Source organism: Natrix helvetica, assembly GCF_964273705.1.
Source record: "Natrix helvetica genome assembly, chromosome: 1".
Classification (NCBI taxonomy): Eukaryota; Metazoa; Chordata; class Lepidosauria; order Squamata; family Natricidae; genus Natrix; species Natrix helvetica.
The window spans coordinates 302304362-302324506 of NC_138548.1; the positions used below are offsets into that span (position 1 = coordinate 302304362).

General features: G+C 36.8%; 1 protein-coding gene across 2 annotated transcripts in view; it reads left to right on the forward strand.

Annotated features, from left to right (window-relative positions):
- Window positions 1-20145, forward strand: part of PRKCD (protein kinase C delta) — a 68687-nt gene that overhangs the window by 25551 nt on the left and 22991 nt on the right. For both annotated transcript variants that reach the window (XM_081934763.1, XM_081934762.1), the window contains exons 3-9: window positions 4386-4585; window positions 6792-6852; window positions 15442-15598; window positions 16891-16922; window positions 17363-17448; window positions 19164-19293; window positions 19690-19790. In XM_081934763.1, the coding sequence (XP_081790889.1) occupies window positions 4386-4585; window positions 6792-6852; window positions 15442-15598; window positions 16891-16922; window positions 17363-17448; window positions 19164-19293; window positions 19690-19790 (767 nt within the window). The remainder of the gene's footprint in view (window positions 1-4385; window positions 4586-6791; window positions 6853-15441; window positions 15599-16890; window positions 16923-17362; window positions 17449-19163; window positions 19294-19689; window positions 19791-20145) is intronic.

Sequence of the window (20145 nt, forward strand, 5' to 3'; positions counted from 1 at the left end):
TGTTTGTTTGTTAAAGCTGTTTTGTTTATTTATTTATTTGTCAAATTTAGAAACTGCCCATTTCCCCATATCTGAAACAAACAAAAAAGCAAGTTAACAAGTTAACTTTTTATTTTTTATAGAAAAGGGACAATTACATGCATAGGGATGTTGTAATACCCACCCACCCTCCAAAAAACCAATTGGTGTGTGTGTGTGTGTGTGTGTGTGTGTGTGTGTGTGTGTGTGTGTTTATTTGTTTAATGTTGTCCATTCACCAAGTGACTCTGGGCAGCTAACATGGGTTAATTCATAACTTAGCCAGCAGTGTATTATTATCAAAGGTAATGTAATTTCTTTTTAACACCAGCATCACCGCCATATTTTATGCATCAACTTTCCTCTTAAAAATCCAGAGAACTAGAGAAAACAAATCTATTTAATGCTTGCCATTTATTTTCATTACTCATTAAACTGAAAGGGGAACCAAACTGCTATTAAATTGCTTTATGTCTTGTCTAATTTTCCATTGCTTTTTGCAATGACTTGCTGAGACAGCTTGAAAAAAATCTTTTTTGTCTCCTATCAAAATTCTCCCTACTAGCCAAAGAGCAAATAATAGCAAATAATAGTTTCACACACTGTATGAAGGCATAGTTTGGCTTATTTAGTTTTGGTTTAGGATGAAGTGTGAACTCACCCCAATCTTTAATCATTTTAGGCTTGTGAATACATTTAGGATTCTTAATGTATAGCATGTGTATTCCAACAAAATGGCCTCTATGGTCAACTAGCCCAACTACAAAATAACCATTTAGCAGAAGGCATCATGATCTTTCTCTAGCCATCTAGGATGTTCTTTACCATCTCACTGCTGTTTTCTTATTTTCTGGGCAAGATTCCAAACAAAGTGGTACGATGGAGCTTTTTTTTAATTTTTGAAGAATGTCTTTCAGACTTGTGTAGAATTGCAAGGCATGGCCAGAAATATATATGATGCTCAAGGTTGGTTTCTTTTCATCCCTTCTTGAGGTCAGGTAGATTATCACTCTTTTAAAATTAATGATAATTATTTTTTAAAAACAACAAATTAAAGGTGGGTTTTTAGGGCAAGTGTCAAGCTGCTGTCTGTAGATATACTGGCAACCCTACCAACTATATTGTTTATGTAAGGTTGTACAATTCTGTGTCCAACTCCAAGAAGATCTGACCTATTTGCAGAGAGTAAGGAAGATGAGCTTGATAGAAATATACAGGAGCAGGGATGACAATTAGCAACTTAGGATCCCATTGCTGAAGTTCATTTTTCTTCCCACCATTTTCTTGTCAAATCAACCTGAATATTGTCAGTTTGCAGCTATTTTCTTAGACTTCTATTATTTTGTGTCCCTTAACATCATCACCAGCACCTTGGATGCTGCTGAATATTTTCTTTTTGATGTAGCCTAGAAGTATCATTGTCCTTTTCCACTTGTGTCTAGAACATTAAAAAGCTCACTTAACCATTTTCATTTTGCAGTCAGTTTCTAGGGCATGAATCAAAAATACTTAACAGTACATACCTCTTCCCATTCCTCTCTTCCTGTGACTCCAAGCTAACTTGGATGCTGCTAAGATAAAATAAAAGAGAAATGGGAACATGAATATTATAACAAGAATATTATAATATATAAATTTTTGCTGATAAATAAATGGAGACTAGTATAGATATATTTTGAGCTATTTAATTCTCATCAGCTAGCCATACACACACACACACACACACACACACACATACATATACATTCATGTTTTATTAATTCCATCACTTCAACAACAAATTGAATGTTTCTGTATTTGTTCTGAAATGGAAGAAGCTTTTACCTATAAAATTATAATGTGAGAGTGTAGTTCAAGGATGTATTAAGTATTTTGAAACAGTGCATGCATAAGCTATTCAACAAAATGGATATATTTGAAAATTTAAATATTTTATGAATTCAGGATCATTATACATCTATAGTGTATATCAGTATATTCAGTATCTTGAATTCTTTATGCATTAATACAGTACTTGGGCCATTAATAGTTGATGCTTTATTGTGCTTGTGTTCAGATGTAACAAAATAATTCCTTAGATGTTTAGGAGGGATGCAATTATTATCTTAAACACTAAAGTGGGAAGTAATATACTTGAGGCCTCCTTTCAGAAATATAAAGTGCATTTGGAGTTCAGTTATTCCTTTTTAGTTTAGAAACATAAATGATTTCATGCTGTGCCATACCAATACATCTTAAGCTGTCCTAATGCAGTGAGAAAATGCAAGGTTATACATGGAATATTACATGATTTATGAATATAGAAAGACCGTTTATTTATCTAATAGTTTTGATTAATGTTATTTCATTCATATCGATGCCATTTATTCAGTTTGATCTTAAAACGGTTCATGATAAACATAGTAAAAAGCAGCAACAAAACAATGTAAAATGTCTTCATTTAAAATGATAGATGGAAAAGGGAAAACAAAATAGGATTTCTCTTCTAACATGTTACATATTACCCATGGCATTTTCCTACTAGTCTGGCTCATTATTTTGTAGCTTGTATTTGGACCAGAGTCAGTAAAGAATAAAAACAATTGTTTTCCAGTGTTGCCATGGAAATCTGAGCAAACATAGAAATAAAGAAACAACAAGCATACCTAAGAAAGAGAATTACATTGGCGTGATTCAGACATTAATAAGATCTTTTGTTTGAAGATTTGTTTGTTTGTTTGTTTGCAAAGTAACTAATCAGTAACTAATTCCAGTCACCCTATTCTTACATAAATGCAACCATTATTATACCATAAAGTATAATAAAATAAGGGGGACATTCAGTGAAAACCTGGTGAATCTTGAGAAACATTTTTTTTAAATCTGACAATACTTTGGAAAAAGGAATGGAACACAGATTCAAGGACCATATTTTAAAAAGACAAGACGTCCCATCTTCATCTGGATAGATTAGGTTTTACAAATCCTTCAGAATCCTTTGATTGGTCACTGTGTGTATATATACCGTATTTTTTGCCCTATAAGACGCACCGGAATATAAGACACACCCAATTTTAAAGGAGGAAAATCTAGAAAAAAAAGATTCTGAACCAAATACTGTAGTAAAATATTTTATATCAACTGTATAAAGTTAACAGCAGTTTAAGAACAATTTTATGTCAACCATGTAACATATTAAGAACTATCTTTACTCTCATTAACAGTCAGTAAAGTCAGTAAACGTAACAAAAATAAGGCTGTAATGTTTTTATTCGAACCCCAAGAATTCCTCTTCTTCGCTGCTATCAGAAATGAGGAAGGACAGATCCACGCAGTCATTGTCATCACTTTCTTCCTCACTGGTGTCAAATAAGACGTCGTCTTCTGTTCCATCCAAGGCATTACTAATGCCACACTTCTTGAAGGATTTTACAACAATGTCCTCCTTTCCCAGTTACTCAGAGGCTTTGGTATACTCGGCCCTCACCCTCCTCCTCCTGCAAGCGAAAGTTGCCTCAGAGATTCGGGGGGCAGCTCAGGGGAGACAATGGCCACAACAACTTCACTCCCCAGCAATGTGAGGAGCCGCTGCCACTGCCACCACCGCCTAAGCCCTCCCGGGAGCCCATCCGAAAGCAAAACCTCTCTCCTTTCCAGCCATCACGATCTCTGCAACGCCCGCTTTGCCTGCCCCATTTTTAGATGACCCAGGTGGCTACATTCGTCGTATAAGACGCACCCAGATTTTCACCCTCTTTTTTGGAGTAAAAAAGTGCGTCTTATAGGGCGAAAAATACTTTGGGTCTAAAACTAATTACTGACTGAATAAAAAAGTAAGTACCGTACAAAGGAAGTAATGTGCACTGAAGGTGCATAGTTATAAATGAATGAGAATCCAATTGCAAATGAATGTCTAAAGGGAGGATGAATGGGTTGAGACAAAGGGAAAGGATGAGAAAATTGTGGTTGGAATTGAAAAGATTCTCAAAAAAGAGAGATGTCAGAAGTTTAAAGAACAAAGATAGCATATGAAACAATGTGTGGATTTAGCGGAAGGATGGTTTGGAAGGACAGAAAGCTACTAAGAGTCTTAGTTAATGGCTTCGTGTAAACTAGATTTAGTTATATATTATTTTGTTTTCTAATGCCTTCATTTCTTTGACTTACCATTTCTTACTTCTTCAGTTCTTGACCTGGCAACAGTGAAGGGGCCAAAACAAAATAAATATGAATAGGTATTGATTGTAAGATTTATAATTTCCTTAAAGTTCTTTAAATATTTTTTTTCTTTCCTTAATTAATAAATTGACCATATATTGTTTCAATATGTGATGAAGTACAGAGCTTTTCTTGTCAACTTGTCATCCATACCTTTTTGTGTATTAAAGAGAGAGGAAAAACTTTGATTCAGAAGAAGCCCACTATGTATCCCGATTGGAAAACTTCCTTTGATGCTCACATCTATGAAGGACGTGTGATTCAGATTGTCCTCATGAAGGCTGCAGAAGAACCATTGTCTGAAGTGACTGTAGGCGTATCAGTTTTAGCTGAAAAATGTAAAAAAGGCAATGGAAAAGCAGAGTTTTGGGTGCGTATTAATTTATGAGATCAATTATTTTTGTCATTATTTACCTTGGACCAGAGGTGGTATTCAGCTGGTTCTCTCTGCTGTGGGCAAACAGGTAGCGGTGGCTGCGGGAGCTCCACCCATCTGCCCCAATGTAATGCGCGAGCACTGCGCATGCATAGAAAGCACGGTTACATTTGCAAACCAGTAGGGGAGGTAAGTGAATCCCACCGCTGTCTTGGACCATCTGCCCCAATGTAATGCGCGAGCACTGCGCATGCATAGAAAGCACGGTTACATTTGCAAACCAGTAGGGGAGGTAAGTGAATCCCACCGCTGTCTTGGACCATCTGCCCCAATGTAATGCGCGAGCACTGCGCATGCATAGAAAGCACGGTTACATTTGCAAACCAGTAGGGGAGGTAAGTGAATCCCACCGCTGTCTTGGACCATCTGCCCCAATGTAATGCGCGAGCACTGCGCATGCATAGAAAGCACGGTTACATTTGCAAACCAGTAGGGGAGGTAAGTGAATCCCACCGCTGTCTTGGACCATCTGCCCCAATGTAATGCGCGAGCACTGCGCATGCATAGAAAGCACGGTTACATTTGCAAACCAGTAGGGGAGGTAAGTGAATCCCACCGCTGTCTTGGACCATCTGCCCCAATGTAATGCGCGAGCACTGCGCATGCATAGAAAGCACGGTTACATTTGCAAACCAGTAGGGGAGGTAAGTGAATCCCACCGCTGTCTTGGACCATCTGCCCCAATGTAATGCGCGAGCACTGCGCATGCATAGAAAGCACGGTTACATTTGCAAACCAGTAGGGGAGGTAAGTGAATCCCACCGCTGTCTTGGACCATCTGCCCCAATGTAATGCGCGAGCACTGCGCATGCATAGAAAGCACGGTTACATTTGCAAACCAGTAGGGGAGGTAAGTGAATCCCACCGCTGTCTTGGACCATCTGCCCCAATGTAATGCGCGAGCACTGCGCATGCATAGAAAGCACGGTTACATTTGCAAACCAGTAGGGGAGGTAAGTGAATCCCACCGCTGTCTTGGACCATCTGCCCCAATGTAATGCGCGAGCACTGCGCATGCATAGAAAGCACGGTTACATTTGCAAACCAGTAGGGGAGGTAAGTGAATCCCACCGCTGTCTTGGACCATCTGCCCCAATGTAATGCGCGAGCACTGCGCATGCATAGAAAGCACGGTTACATTTGCAAACCAGTAGGGGAGGTAAGTGAATCCCACCGCTGTCTTGGACCACTAAAGTTCAAAAGTAGGACATCCAAAAGACATCTTGTTTACAGTAAACTTATTTATTTAGCCTCGTACAGCCTTCAGAAACAACTAGATGTAGTGCTTTTTTTATGATGTGATCTTCTGTAGGTAATTTCCTCCTTGGACCTGATACTTATGTTACTAAGGCTTCGATTACCAGTTTGATTTAGATCACATTTTGTGGAATGCATTTCCACAAAATTTGGAGGTTATCTAAAAATGATAGAAATATCAGGGGTATAATTGTACTCCTAGACAACTCACCTGGATGTCCACTGACATCCACTGTCTCATCTCTTTAATATAAACAAATAATTTCAAACTTCTTTAATTTATTCTTATATTGCTTCTTATGACAAAACATCATTTTCTAGAGTGTTCCTGGAGCCATAGAAAATAAAGATGTTATTCAGCAGAAAGAACATGGTTTAGACCAGAGCACTGCTATTTCTTTGCCAGCTATCATTAAAAGAGGGAGGAAAGTCCTTTGCTTGGAGAAATTGGAAATATTATGATTGGGTTGTAGTAGGGTTTTCATTCAAGGCATTCAAGAACTACAGGCAAACCTGTGCATCTTTGCTTTAGGACCAAACTCTTTTTGTTCAGTTTATACATTTCTAGGGTTATATGAGTCCGCGATTATTCGTCAGTCCCTAATTAATATGAACCCTAAAGATCAAGCCTCCAGAAATGGAGGAAGGGAGGGAGGAAATCTGAGGAAAGCAGCTTTTCCTATGATGTAACACTCTAACAGGTGTTTTCAACCTCAAGAACTTTAAGTTGGGCCTCATTTCTCAGAATTTGTGAACTTGAAGTCCACATGCCTTAAGGTTGCTCAGGTTGAGAAACACTGCTCTAGGCAACCACTTGCGGCATTTTTAATAGCAGAAAGATCATTAAAACTGGCAAGTAATTCAGATGTTCCTTCCTTTTTAGCTTGATTTACAACCTCAAGGAAAAGTACTCATGGCTGTACAATATTTTCTAGAAGATGGAGGTAAGAAAGCTAAGCCTGCCGATGTATACCGGTAGTAAAAATTACTTTGAAATATAATGTGAAAGTCCAAATCTGAATGGATATTTTCCTGTATATTTTGAAAAGAATGTTTAGTGAGTAGTTGTTAGGGATGTCTTAACACATTGAGCAGACTGAATCTCACCTAAACCACAGGGATTATCTGAAGTGAATGCAGTAATAAGAAGGGTAGTTTAGGAGGCACCATTGCAGACTTTATCAGCTGATGTGGAGTTTGAGATTGTTTGTCATCTCAACACAATAGATGAGTATTCCTTTAAGTGCAGTCATTGAAATGGAATAATTGCAAGCAAAAAATGGACAATTAAATGTGCAGCTTTTCCAGTTCATCATGCAAACAGCACATTTGCAACTTGCCTTCAACATTATATCATAAATGCTCTGTAGCTGTGTCTAAAAAATTGGATGACACTCATGGTCGGGCCACAGACTTTCTGGCCCAATACAGCCAAATATTTTATTTTATTTATTTCAAAATGACTGGCTTAGTTCAATGTAATAGCTGTTTTGCACCTGTCTTTCGCAGTACTTTTTTCAAATTTGGATACTGTCCCCTTTGTAAACAAATTACGAGTCTACATAGGCAGATTACCTATCTAGAATCTGTAATCTGTGCTCTCCAAGCAGAAACCAGGTGTCTACGTCAGCCATTCCACTCTATGGTGAAGCCACACTATCAGCCCCCTCTACCACAAAGATCTTGCAGGAGAAGAGCTGTCTGGACAACTGTGGGATCTGGCAGGTTGAGAGCTGTGAACCATAAACCCAAAGCTTTTGCTGTGACCCAGCAAAACAGATATAGTGCCCTTGCTGACCTTAATGGGGACACTAAAGAGATAGGTCAAGGCAGTTGTGATAATGATGACTCAAATAAGCAGGGGATCGTGGTCCAAAACGAAGAACTTTCTTCGGAAAGGCGAAAAGGGGAACCAGGTATCACACATCAGTCGCAGAAGAAGATCAAGGTATGTAAAAAGAGAAGTCACCTTCTGGTTGGTGATTCAATCGTAAGAGATGTTAATTTAGGAGAGGATACGGAGGTTTTAAAAGAGGTCAGGTGTCTGCCAGGTGCTACTGCCAGCAGAGACAAGAGGCGTATTCTCAAGATAGTCAAGAATGCAAGTAAGGACTGTGACGTTGATGCTATTATACATCTTGGCACTAATGATCTATCCCAGAAAGATGTACTTTCTGTGCAGAATGATTTCCAGAACTTGGGGTATGAACTTAATAGTATAGGTTGTAGGCTTATCTTTTCAGAGGTTTTACCTGTATATAAGGAACAAAAAGGGAAGGGCCAGCGTGTAGCAGAGTTTAATGTTTGGCTAAAGGAGTGGTGTAAAAGGGAAGGCTTTGGTTTTATTAGTCATGAAGCCTGTAGCTGGTCCAATGAAAAACTGTACAAAAGAGATGGGTTGCACCCATCCAAGAAAGGAACTGAGTTACTTGGCATTAAATTCACAGATTTTCTTGATAAACATTTAAACTGAAGAGCGGGGACAGAGAATTAATAGATACAGAACATCTCTGTCCCCAGCAAACTAAAATTCATAGGGTTATAAATGCATGTAACATAGATGTGTGTGTGGGTAAGATTATCACTCCTGCTGTCAAGCAAAACCAAGCATGTAATAGTGATTGTCATACCATGTGCATGAATCACACAAGTGGCAAGAAAATAGGGGCAGTCAGGCATAATACAGGTTATGTAGACAGTAAACACAAGGTCAATCAAAATGGACTCAAATGTCTATATACCAATGCACAGAGCATGAGGAATAAACAGGGAGAATTAGAAATTCAAGTAAAAGAGGGCAGATATGATATTATTGCCATTACAGAAACTTGGTGGGATGAAACTGACAAATGGAACATACAGCTAGAAGGATTTAAATTATTTAAAAGAAATAGACCAAATAAAAGAGGAGGTGGAGTTGCACTATATATAAGAAATAACTATGTCTCTACAGAAATAGAGCACAACAATAATGAGAACTATCTTGAATGCATTTGGGTCAATATTAAAGGTTGTGGGGGAAATGACATTGCCATAGGTCTATACTACAGGCCACCCAACCAAGCAGAGGAAGAAGATGAACTCTTTGCTAGTCAGCTAACTAAGGTATGTAGGAAGCACACCACAATAGTAATGGGAGATTTTAACTACCCTGACATCAACTGGGAAACAAACTCTGCACCAAGTGGAAGATCCAACAGGTTCCTAACAAACCTAGCAGACAACTTTGTTTTCCAAAAAGTAGAGAAGGAAACAAGGGGATCAGCCATACTGGACTTAATTCTCACTAACAGAGAGGAAATGATAGAAGGTGTTGAAGTCATAGGAACCCTGGGGGCAAGTGACCATGCAATATTGGAATTCAACATTATCCAAACACAAGTAGTAGAACAAAGTCAAACTAGAGTCTTGGACTTTAAGAAAGCTAATTTCAATAAACTTAGAGAGAGCTTGGGAAAAATTCCATGGATGAGAATCCTCGAGGGGAAAACAACTCAAGAAGCTTGGGAAATTTTGAAAAATGAGATTAGAAAAGCCCAGTCTAACACAATACCAATGAAGAAGAAAAACAACAGCTCCCAAAAGAAACCAGCATGGCTGCATAAACAACTATCTGACAAACTGAAAGACAAAAAAAGTAAGTATAAAAAGTGGAAGGAGGGGGACATAACTAAGGCAGAATATCAGCAAATAGCCCGAGCCTGTAAAGATGAAGTGAGGAAAGCTAAGGCTCACAATGAAGAAAGGCTTGCCACAAAAGTAAAAATTAACAAAAAAAGCTTCTTCCAACATGTTAAAAACAAGAAAAAAGTTAAGGAAACAATTGGTCCATTGCTAGGAGAAAGTGGCAAGAAGGTGACAAGCAACAGGGAGAAAGCAGAACTATTTAACTCATGTTTTGCATCTGTCTTTACACAAAGGGATAAAACAGTCCAACCTATCAAAAGCAGCACCACAAAATTAGGAACACAAATTGAAATAGGGAAGAAAATGGTAAGTGAGCACCTGTCTACCCTAGATGAGTTCAAATCACCAGGACCGGATGGATTACACCCCAGAGTTCTGAAGGAACTAGCAGACGAGATCTCAGAACCACTGAATTATATCTTTCAGAGATCCTGGAACACCGGGGAACTACCAGAGGACTGGAAAAGAGCTGATGTGGTTCCCATCTTCAAAAAAGGGAAAAAATTAGATCCAGGAAACTACAGACCTATCAGCCTAACCTCAATACCAGGAAAGATTCTGGAAAAAATAATCAAGCAACGAATTTGCGAACACCTAGAAGCAAACAAAGTAATAGCCAAAAGCCAACATGGATTTGTCAAAAACAGATCATGCCAGACTAATCTTATTGCATTCTTTGATAATGTGACAAAATTAGTGGACCAGAGGAATGCCGTTGATATAGTTTACTTGGACTTCAGTAAGGCTTTTGATAAGGTAGACCATAACCTACTACTAGATAAAGTAGAAGAATGTGGGTTAGACAGCATCACCACCAGATGGATTGGTAACTGGCTGACCAACCGCACTCAACGTGTAGTTCTCAATGGAACTGCATCTACATGGAGGGAAGTATGCAGTGGAGTACCCCAAGGCTCTGTTTTAGGCCCAGTACTCTTCAACATCTTCATCAATGATTTGGATGAGGGAATAAATGGGGAACTCATCAAATTTGCAGATGATACCAAGCTGGCAGGAATAGCCAACACTCCAGAAGATAGGCTTAAGATACAGAAGGATCTTGACAAACTTGAACATTGGGCACTATCTAATAAAATGAAATTCAATGGTGAAAAGAGTAAGGTTCTACATTTAGGCAACAAAAACGGAATGCACAGGTACAGTATAGGGGATACCTTACTCAGTAGTAGTAACTGTGAAAGGGATCTTGGAGTCCTAGTGGACAACCATTTAAATATGAGCCAGCAGTGTGCAGCAGCTGCCAAAAAAGCCAACACAGTTCTAGGCTGCATCAACAGAGGGATAGAATCAAGATCACGTGAAGTGTTAATACCACTTTATAATGCCTTGGTAAGGCCACACTTGGAATACTGCATTCAGTTCTGGTCGCCACGATGTAAAAAAGATGTGGAGACTCTAGAAAGAGTGCAGAGAAGAGCAACAAAGATGATTAGGGGACTGGAGACTAAAACATATGAAGAACGGTTGCAGGAACTGGGTATGTTTAGCTTAAGAGAAAGAAGGACTAGGGGAGACATGATAGCATTATTCCAATATCTCAGAGGTTGCCACAAAGAAGAGGGAGTCAAACTATTCTCCAAAGCACCTGAGGGTAGAACAAGAAGCAATGGGTGGAAACTAATCAAGGAGAGAAGCAACTTAGAACTGAGGAGAAATTTCCTGACAGTGAGAACAATTAATCAGTGGAACAGCTTGCCTCCAGAAGTTGTGAATGCCCCAACACTGGAAGTCTTTAAGAAGATGTTGGATAGCTATTTGTCTGAAACGGTATAGGGTTTCCTGCCTAGGCAGGGGGTTGGACTAGAAGACCTCCAAGGTCCCTTCCAACTCTACTATTGTATTGTATTGTATATTGTATAAATAGAGTCACTTGCTTGAAATGGATGGCTATAGAAATTGAATTAATTAATTAACCTATGTGTACGTCTCTGCTAACCATCCTTCCAGCCACTTTTTTTCAGCCTAAGCTATCCATACAAATAGGGGGAACTAGACTCAGTTATCTCCAGAAGAAAAGGTTAAACAGTGGTGTGCAGGAGCTTGTTTGTATTGTGAGAGCCCAGGACATTGGGCTACTGCAGGTCTAGGCAAAAAATTATACCCATTCTGGCGGGGAAAGAGGTTGCTTCTGATCGACAGCAATTCCAAGACTAGGGAACCATAACCTCTCTAACCCCAACTCTAGCTATAACACCTAGTCAACACTTGATCTTGCCTTTAAAGATCCAGATCCCTGGATGCCCTTTTCTCTGAACTCATAGCATGATTGATTATGTTGCACATATCAATAATTTCAGTTGCAGAGATTTGGCAGAATTCCAAAACATTCAGGTTTTTGTGTCTGTAAAGAAAATGGATGGGTGATCTTATCTGCATTTGGCTAACGATTTACTGGAAATGGAGATGATGTGTTGATTAAGAGCCAATAGGTTTTTTTAGGTTATGGAAAAACAGACTCAATCCACGGTGAAATGTTCAAAAGGATTTTATTAAATGGTTAATACAGTATTGTAATTTTTCTCAGTTGGCTCAGTAATTGTTTCTCCATAGGTATATCTGCTCCACCTGTTTGCAAATCTTCTACTATGCCAAAACACATGTAGAGAAACTAGAATTCAGTCTAGACTCTGTTGATTTAGGCATTGCATGGATCCGTAATCATGGTCCTCAAATCATCTAGTCAGAAAGAATCATTTGCTAGCTTTTTATCATGTGATATTTTGATAGATGATTAAAAACCTCTTTTATAATGTATTTATGCTAAGAAGTTATTTTTAAGTATCCAACATTAAACTAAGACTAGCCTGATCTCAGGACTTTTAGGAAACACTTACTGTAGAAAATGCCAAATGGAAGCAAGGGAATTATATCACTTCACATATTTTGACATCCCAGTAAGGGTTCTTCCTTAGAGCCAAATTTAATATTTTCATCAGTTCCGTATGAAAAATCTGACATATGAAAAGTTCTTATACCCTGTTGAACCTGTCTCTGCTGCAGAATTAATTCTTCATGTGCGGAAATAACAACTGAAAAAATATCTTCCTTATTACTACATGCTCCGTGTTGCTATGATGAATATTATATTTTATATGAAGTTTCTCCTCTTATTTAGAAAATAAAAACTGGAGATACGTACTGGAAATCACTTTTCATTTTTGACACTTTCCTGAGCATAATTTTGGAGCCCATCAAAACAGTCCAGGGTCTCCTCTGCAAGTCCTTTTATAAGAATGTGAGCTTGTTCACTTCAGCCTATGATCCAACTTGGATTGAAAATGCTGATGTTCTAGCGCAGAGCAAAAATATATTCCTTGCCCTTGCTGTTCTCTGTTTTTAATAGCCTGCTTAAAAAGAGGATGTTCCTGTGTGCCTCAAGATTCAGCTTCAACCACTTATTTCCCATGCTAAGTTTTCCCTCTCGGGGGCCATGACTTTGTGGAAAGCAGACACAAGGTTTCTGATATTGCTTCATCCTTCCTTCACTATTTTTAAGTTCATGAAAGTCTTTGTGGTGGAGTGTTGTGATCTTATGAATTCCAGCTAAGTACTTGGGAGGAATATTTGCCCTTGATTCTCTTATCACAATAATTGGCTCGAGGAAGGAGAACAGAATACAACAAAATATATTACATAGTTAGCATACTAATAGAGAACATCTCAAGGTGATTTGGAACTGCAGTGATAGCTTTCCTAGAAGCGCCCAGTTTATGTCTCCTTATTCAGCTCATAAGCATGTTATATTGTATGTTATGTCTTGGATGAAATGTGTCTCATATGATGAATACCGTATTAATTACTTGTAAGATATCAGAGACATCATTTCCTTTCTATTCTAAAATAATTGTGGAAAGACCTGATCAAATTAGGTATCTTATGTAAGTGTAGTTCAAAGAGAAATGGGCAGACTTTTAATTTTTATTCTTTATTCCTCTTGTTTTAGAAAATTACTTTTAATAAATTACTTTGTAGTAATTTAAATAGCAAATAGGTTAGGTCAATTCTGACCAATTTAGTAGATCAGGTTGTAGTAATTTAAATAGCAAATAAGTCAGACCAATCACCAAAAGATGATTTCCAGTATACATCCCCAGTTTTTCTTTCCTAAGTCTGCCACAGCACTGATATATGTTTATTGTGATCAAAAATCAAGAACAAAACTGGGATCATGGCAATAGGCAATGATTTTAAAGCCCTTTCATAGGTTTATCTGGTTTGGTTTGAAATCTATCCTTATATTCATGATGTGTGGGTTTTTTTCTAAAATATATGAGTAAAACACATTTTGTATCATCTTGATTATCATAGTGTAGCAGTTTGGCTTCCCTCCTAGTTTTAAACATATTTACTAGATTCAGTGGCAAATGTATTTCTTTGGGTTGCAATCTGAGCTATTGGAATAATTTTCCACACTGAAAATAAGCTGCTTAGCATGCTGGTTCATTGCTTCAGAATTCAAGATCCAGAAAATGCAGCTGTTCCATTCACTTTGAAAGACAGTGAGCACTAAAGATGAGTAATGCACATATGCAACAATAGTTTTGAAGTAGTGATGCTCTTTTTAGTGTAAGACTAATCAAGCTGATTCCAACTTTACATTTTCCATGAACAAAAGGAAGTAACACTTTTGTTGGAAGAATACAGAATTTAGGAAAAAGATGGTTCTCCTGTTCTGAAACCTAACTATAATTTCACACAAACGCACACAATCCATAAGATCTCTTGCAATAAATTACAGGTAGACCTCAATTTACCACCACAATGGAGCCACATATTTCTGATGTTAATCTATCCACCCATTAATGGATGGGTGGATAGATGATGATGATGATAATGATGATAGCAATAGCACTATAGCAATAGCACTTAGACTTATATGCCACTTCATAGTGCTTTATAGCCCTCTCTAAGTGGTTTACAGAGTCAGCATATAATCTGGGGGGGAGGGAGAGGGATGATTACTGGTCTGCTACCTGGCTCAAAATTCTGGAAGTGCTGTTATATCTAGACGACATTAAGCAAAGAAGCCTTTATTAAATAACTGCATGCTCACTCTCAGTATTCTTTATGCCATTAATTCTTATTGGTCAGAAATAGTAAGGCATGGTGCTTTTTATCCAGCATTGCATTTATGGCTATTGTATTTATTGTCTGACTGTATATTTTAAAGCAGGCATGAATTTTGGTTGCAACATAAAACTGCTAAAACAGTATTTGAAAATACTCACTTCCTGGTAAAGGAACAAACACAGGATTTTTTTAGATGTTTATATTACATATAAGTTTATTATACCAATCTGTTAATTAAACAAGTTGTCAGGGTTTCAAATAGCATCCAAAATTAAATCAGAGTCCAAGGCAATGTATTGCTCGAAGTTCCAATTTACTAAGAGAGCCATGTTGGCACATCTGGGAAAACCCGAATCTGAAAGCTTCCAGATTTTCCTCACCCAGCTGAAAGTTCAAGATCTTGCTCCCACACACACAAGTCCATCACATGGTCCAATCTTCCACTGCTATGCTAGCAGTTTCACCCATCCTCTGTTCTGGTCAGGTTCAGAGGTGCAAAGACAAAGGATGGCCTAGGCTTTCTAGAAAGAATTTTGTTATGGCTACATATCATCTAACTCTGTACAATCCCCCCTCCCATATTCCCACAATAGAAAATGCATAGTAGAATAATAGAAAGTGTGGCAGGCTAAAGATCCAAAAGAAAAGATGGCTGCAGGCTTGACACAAGTAGTTGGTGAAGATTAAGAGCATACAATCAAATAAAGACCAACACTTTCTATAACTTCACTTATGTTTTATTTCTTTGTTTGAAGATCCTTTGCACTCAATAAGAGAAGATGAAGGAACTGTGACTATAAATAGAAGAGGAGCAATCAAACAAGCAAAGATCCACTATATTAAAAATCATGAGTTCATTGCCACTTTTTTTGGACAACCTACATTTTGCTCTGTCTGCAAAGATTTTGTTTGGTAAGTAAAATAACACTACCTTTTAGATGTCTGTTTTTGTATATAGTTCTAGCACTGAAGAATTTTCATAGTTTTTCTTTCATTGTGAGATTGAATGTGAGAAGTCTATTATAACCTTATTTTTCCTAAGAGAATTTCAATGTGCTTTCAGAAAGTCCTAAAAAAGTTTTATCAACTTGCCTGAAAATTAATAGGAATTAGTTAACAAGGAAATTAACTAATGATGTATGTAACTTCATGGTCACCACACATAATGATCCTGATAGATTTCTCCCCTTTAAAAAGAACCTGATCAGATTTCATGGATACTTATAATGACTTTGCCTCCCTCTCCTATGGGAGTGAATACCAGGAACAGGATCAACAATGCAGAAATGTTCCTTGCCACTTTAGGATACTAAAATTAATGCCACACTCAACAATACTACCACGGTCTATAATGAAAGCATAATTGATTCCATTCTTATTATCACATTCTTATTTTTATCAAAACTCAGTGTCAAAGTTCTCTAAAATCTGATTTCAAAATGACAGTAAAATTTCATCATTAATAACAAAATCTGATTTAGGCAGTTTTCAGGTGCTTTTGGTAAAATCTACCTGTTTTAAATTTAGTAGTCTTCTTAGTTTTGTAATAGCTTCTAGGACAGGGATTGGCAACCCGCGACTCTGGAGCCAAATGTGGCTTTATCATCCCTCTGCTATGGTTCCCTGTTGCTGGTAGGCTCCACAGTTGATAGGGCTTTTGGTTAGGATAGGATGCCTCACTAGGAGGAGACTCTATGGTAGGGGAACCAGATTCCCGATCAGCTCCAGAATTGATTGGGGGGGGGCCTTCCGGTTAGGACCTTTGTGGGTCTTTGAGTGTTTAAGGTTGCCAACCCCTGTTATAGGTAAAAATATTTTTAGAGAAGCAACAGCACCTGGGAAGAGTGAACACAGGACAGTAATTATTCTTTGTGCTTTCATCCCATATTTGGGACTAAAAGTTCATTTTTTACCATTTATTTCAGTGTGCACTTACTTCACCATTTTCTATTGAACTGAACTTTCTTGTTTGAGATCATTGTCCTGATCCAGGAGAGTTGTAAAATTAGTGTTTTTTATCAGCATATCGAAGGCATGTCACTTCAAAAGAAATCTGTTGCTCCTCTAGAGGAGAGTGCATACAAATATGAATTAGAAAGAAATAAACTGTATAAACATGATCCTAACTAATCAACTAGTCTCTGCTACTCAGATGTGAACATTTTCTTCTATTCACCGTTCTTTTCTGTCTATTTCTCTTATAGGGGACTAAATAAGCAAGGATACAAATGTAGACGTAAGTTTGCTGCATCAGTTTTTATTTTTATTCATTTCAGTGAATAATTTCAATCATTAATTTCAGTTTTGCTCAAAATAAATACTAGCTAATAAATACTGATATGCTGAGTGAAATTTTAGAAACTAGAGAGATATATTCACAATAGTTTACTGAAGCAAGCTATAAAAGCTTAAACTCTATCTGAAAAATAAGTTTATTGTACATGATAAAATCACATAATAATAATAAAAATATCGTTACCATCAAGGTAAACAAAATTATAATGCAGAAACTAAATGAAAAAGAAAATAATTATATAATTTGCTGTTTTGTGACATAGCAATATTGATTTAAAGTGTCAATTGATTATAGTTTGTGGGATTATTAAATTCCCCTGGTTTTTCCCCCAAAAAAATGAAATTTAATTTTTTGCACCTTTTGTTACTGTTATTTTGAAGAATGTAATGCTGCTATTCACAAAAAGTGCATTGATAAAATCATTGGGAGATGTACTGGAACTGCAACAAACAGTAGAGACACAATGGTAAGTAATACAATATCTTACATATTAAGTAATGTTTATTCTTTGACCAAAAAAAAAATCTTAAAAGAAACCCTAAATTTATACTTACACTTGTTTCATTTGTTTACAGCTGTCTTTTGTTTAACATTTTCTTTCATACAAGCTAAATTATCAAACATTAAAAAGAAAGAGAAAGGGGCTATGTAGAGCAGAGACAAAACAATGTAGATATTTTCCATATCTTTTGGAGGAAATCCTTACTTCAAGAACATAACCATTTACAAACATAACTTAAAATGTCCCTTTCAAATTTTTTCACATGGTGGATATGAAGCAGAGCTCATAGGAGATTATACAAAAGTCTGCAAAGAAATTCCAGGAAACTCTGCATTCTGTTCGCAGACCTTGCATGGATTCTGTTTTTAAACACTGGCTGGTCTCTGTGAACCAGAAACATAAAAGATCTTCAAAAAATATTTTTAAAATGGATTATCTCTGACCATTAGTTTAGATCAAGACCTCATTGCTCCTGTAGCTCAGTTACACCCTAAATTACATTATGCAAGGAATGTGCAGTTTTCTTAGAATCAGCATTATGTGGATGGATTGATCGATGATTGCTCCTTGAATGGAGAAAGCACACTGAAAAAATGGGTATGGCAAACAGGGACTGTCAAATCACTCATTTTGGCTCTGTTTGAAATAGGCAAAAACACAAAGAAAGTACTTAATGCAATTCTCTAAACAAAATTTCTAGAACATTTGCAGAACGGCAAGAAGAATTTTAAAGTACTTCTAAACAATTTAAACAATAAAACATAAAAATAAAAACTAATTTGGTAGGGATCATAGACCACAAAAATGGATTAAAATGTTAATTTTAATTAACTGGATTTTTTGATTGATCTGGATTTTTTTTAAAAAAAAGTCACCTTACACAAAAAAGAAAATGCATGAAAGATTCTGCTTTAAAACTCTGTAGAATTGATCAGATGTATTGCTCTTTTGCCAACATTGTCTCTTTCTCCACACTTGCCCCTTGAATATATACGAAGTTGTGATTTTTAGGATGCTAATTTGATGCCCCATATTTTCAAAGAAGCCCAACTCTAAAAGCTCATTGAAGTAAATTACTGAAAGTTCCTTTTTATTTCAGAAGAATTTAAACACATAGAAGTTTAACATTGAAAAAAAATGTTTTTTTCAATAGCATGGTGGACAGAATAACAACGAAATGTTTTGATAAATGTACTGCTTCAGGGCTGGGATGCAACTGGTTTAACAACCGGTTCAGGGAGTGTGTGTTTGGTCACACAGCATTCAAAAACTGCCCATTTTAAGCTTAAAAGCTTATTTTCTATGTAAGCACTGTTGAGTAAAAGAGCTGACGCGCGATAGTCTGCTGTACCACACGAATCAGCTGAGCTAAAAAACAGGGAAATATAGGACAAGATAGGGCAGGCGTGGGTAGTGGGCAGGGCCAACTGCTCACTGGCACTACTGGTTTGGTAGAACCGATGCAAACTGGTAGAATACCACCACTATACTGCTTGTGTAGGCTGTAAACTGTATTTTCAAATAAATAAGAGATTTCTAGATATCTGACTGTGATAAATGTACATCAGTTTTTCAGCAGTTACATAACTGTTTAATTAGATTTGGCATTGAAAACTTGGTTATCATGAGAGGAAAATGATTGTTGTTTATCTTTTTTTCTGATATAAATGTATCTTCAGTTTCAGAAGGAGCGCTTTCATATTGATATGCCTCACAGGTTCAAAGTTTATAATTATATGAGCCCTACTTTCTGCGACCATTGCGGAAGTCTTCTCTGGGGACTAGTAAAACAAGGATTAAAATGTGAAGGTACAGTATTTATTTTCAGTCATTAAAGGTTTAAAATAGAAAGCAACAAACAAAAATCTATGAAAGGCAGGATACAAATCAGATTAATAAATGCATTTTCTAGAATATGAAATATATATGATTTTATTACACTAGACAACTTGCAGAAGTATTTATAACTAAAAATACACAAATAATCTCAAAACCAAAACTTTTTGTGGGAGGTGGGGGTGTTTTAGCAAGTTCTTTTTTTTTCTTTTTATACCGAAAGTAGAAAGAGAAAATTTGTATATTTGGGTTCAGTTAAAGAACACAACAAGGTAATCACTTCCAGTTTATCATTGGTCAAAATACTAGATTGTTGATACACTTACAAGTTGTTTGTTACTTTTATCAATAATGAACTGTTTTCTTTAGAGTGTGGAATGAATGTGCACCATAAATGTCAAAAGAAAGTAGCAAATCTATGTGGAATCAATCAGAAATTATTGGCAGAAGCTTTAAATCAAGTTAGTATGGTATGTATTGTTTCCTCACACATACATTTAAATCTATAAATAAATCCAATTTTGAATTCCAAATGATAATGCTATATTATAAATGTTGCTTACATGTGAACCTTAATGCTTTGCATGTAATAATAATGATGATGATTTTTTAAAAATCTTCTCATTTTAGATACATTGCAGAATTGTGATAACTTTGCTCATATCTATATTAGCTATTCATTTGTTTCCTATTCTAAATTATCACTTGATAAATAATAATCAAAATAAGGAATAAGAATGAAATTATGCTTTATTCTAATCCTTTGTCCTTTTCCTTTGCCCCCTATGCAGCTGAGCTCATAGAACATTTCATTATTTCATCAAA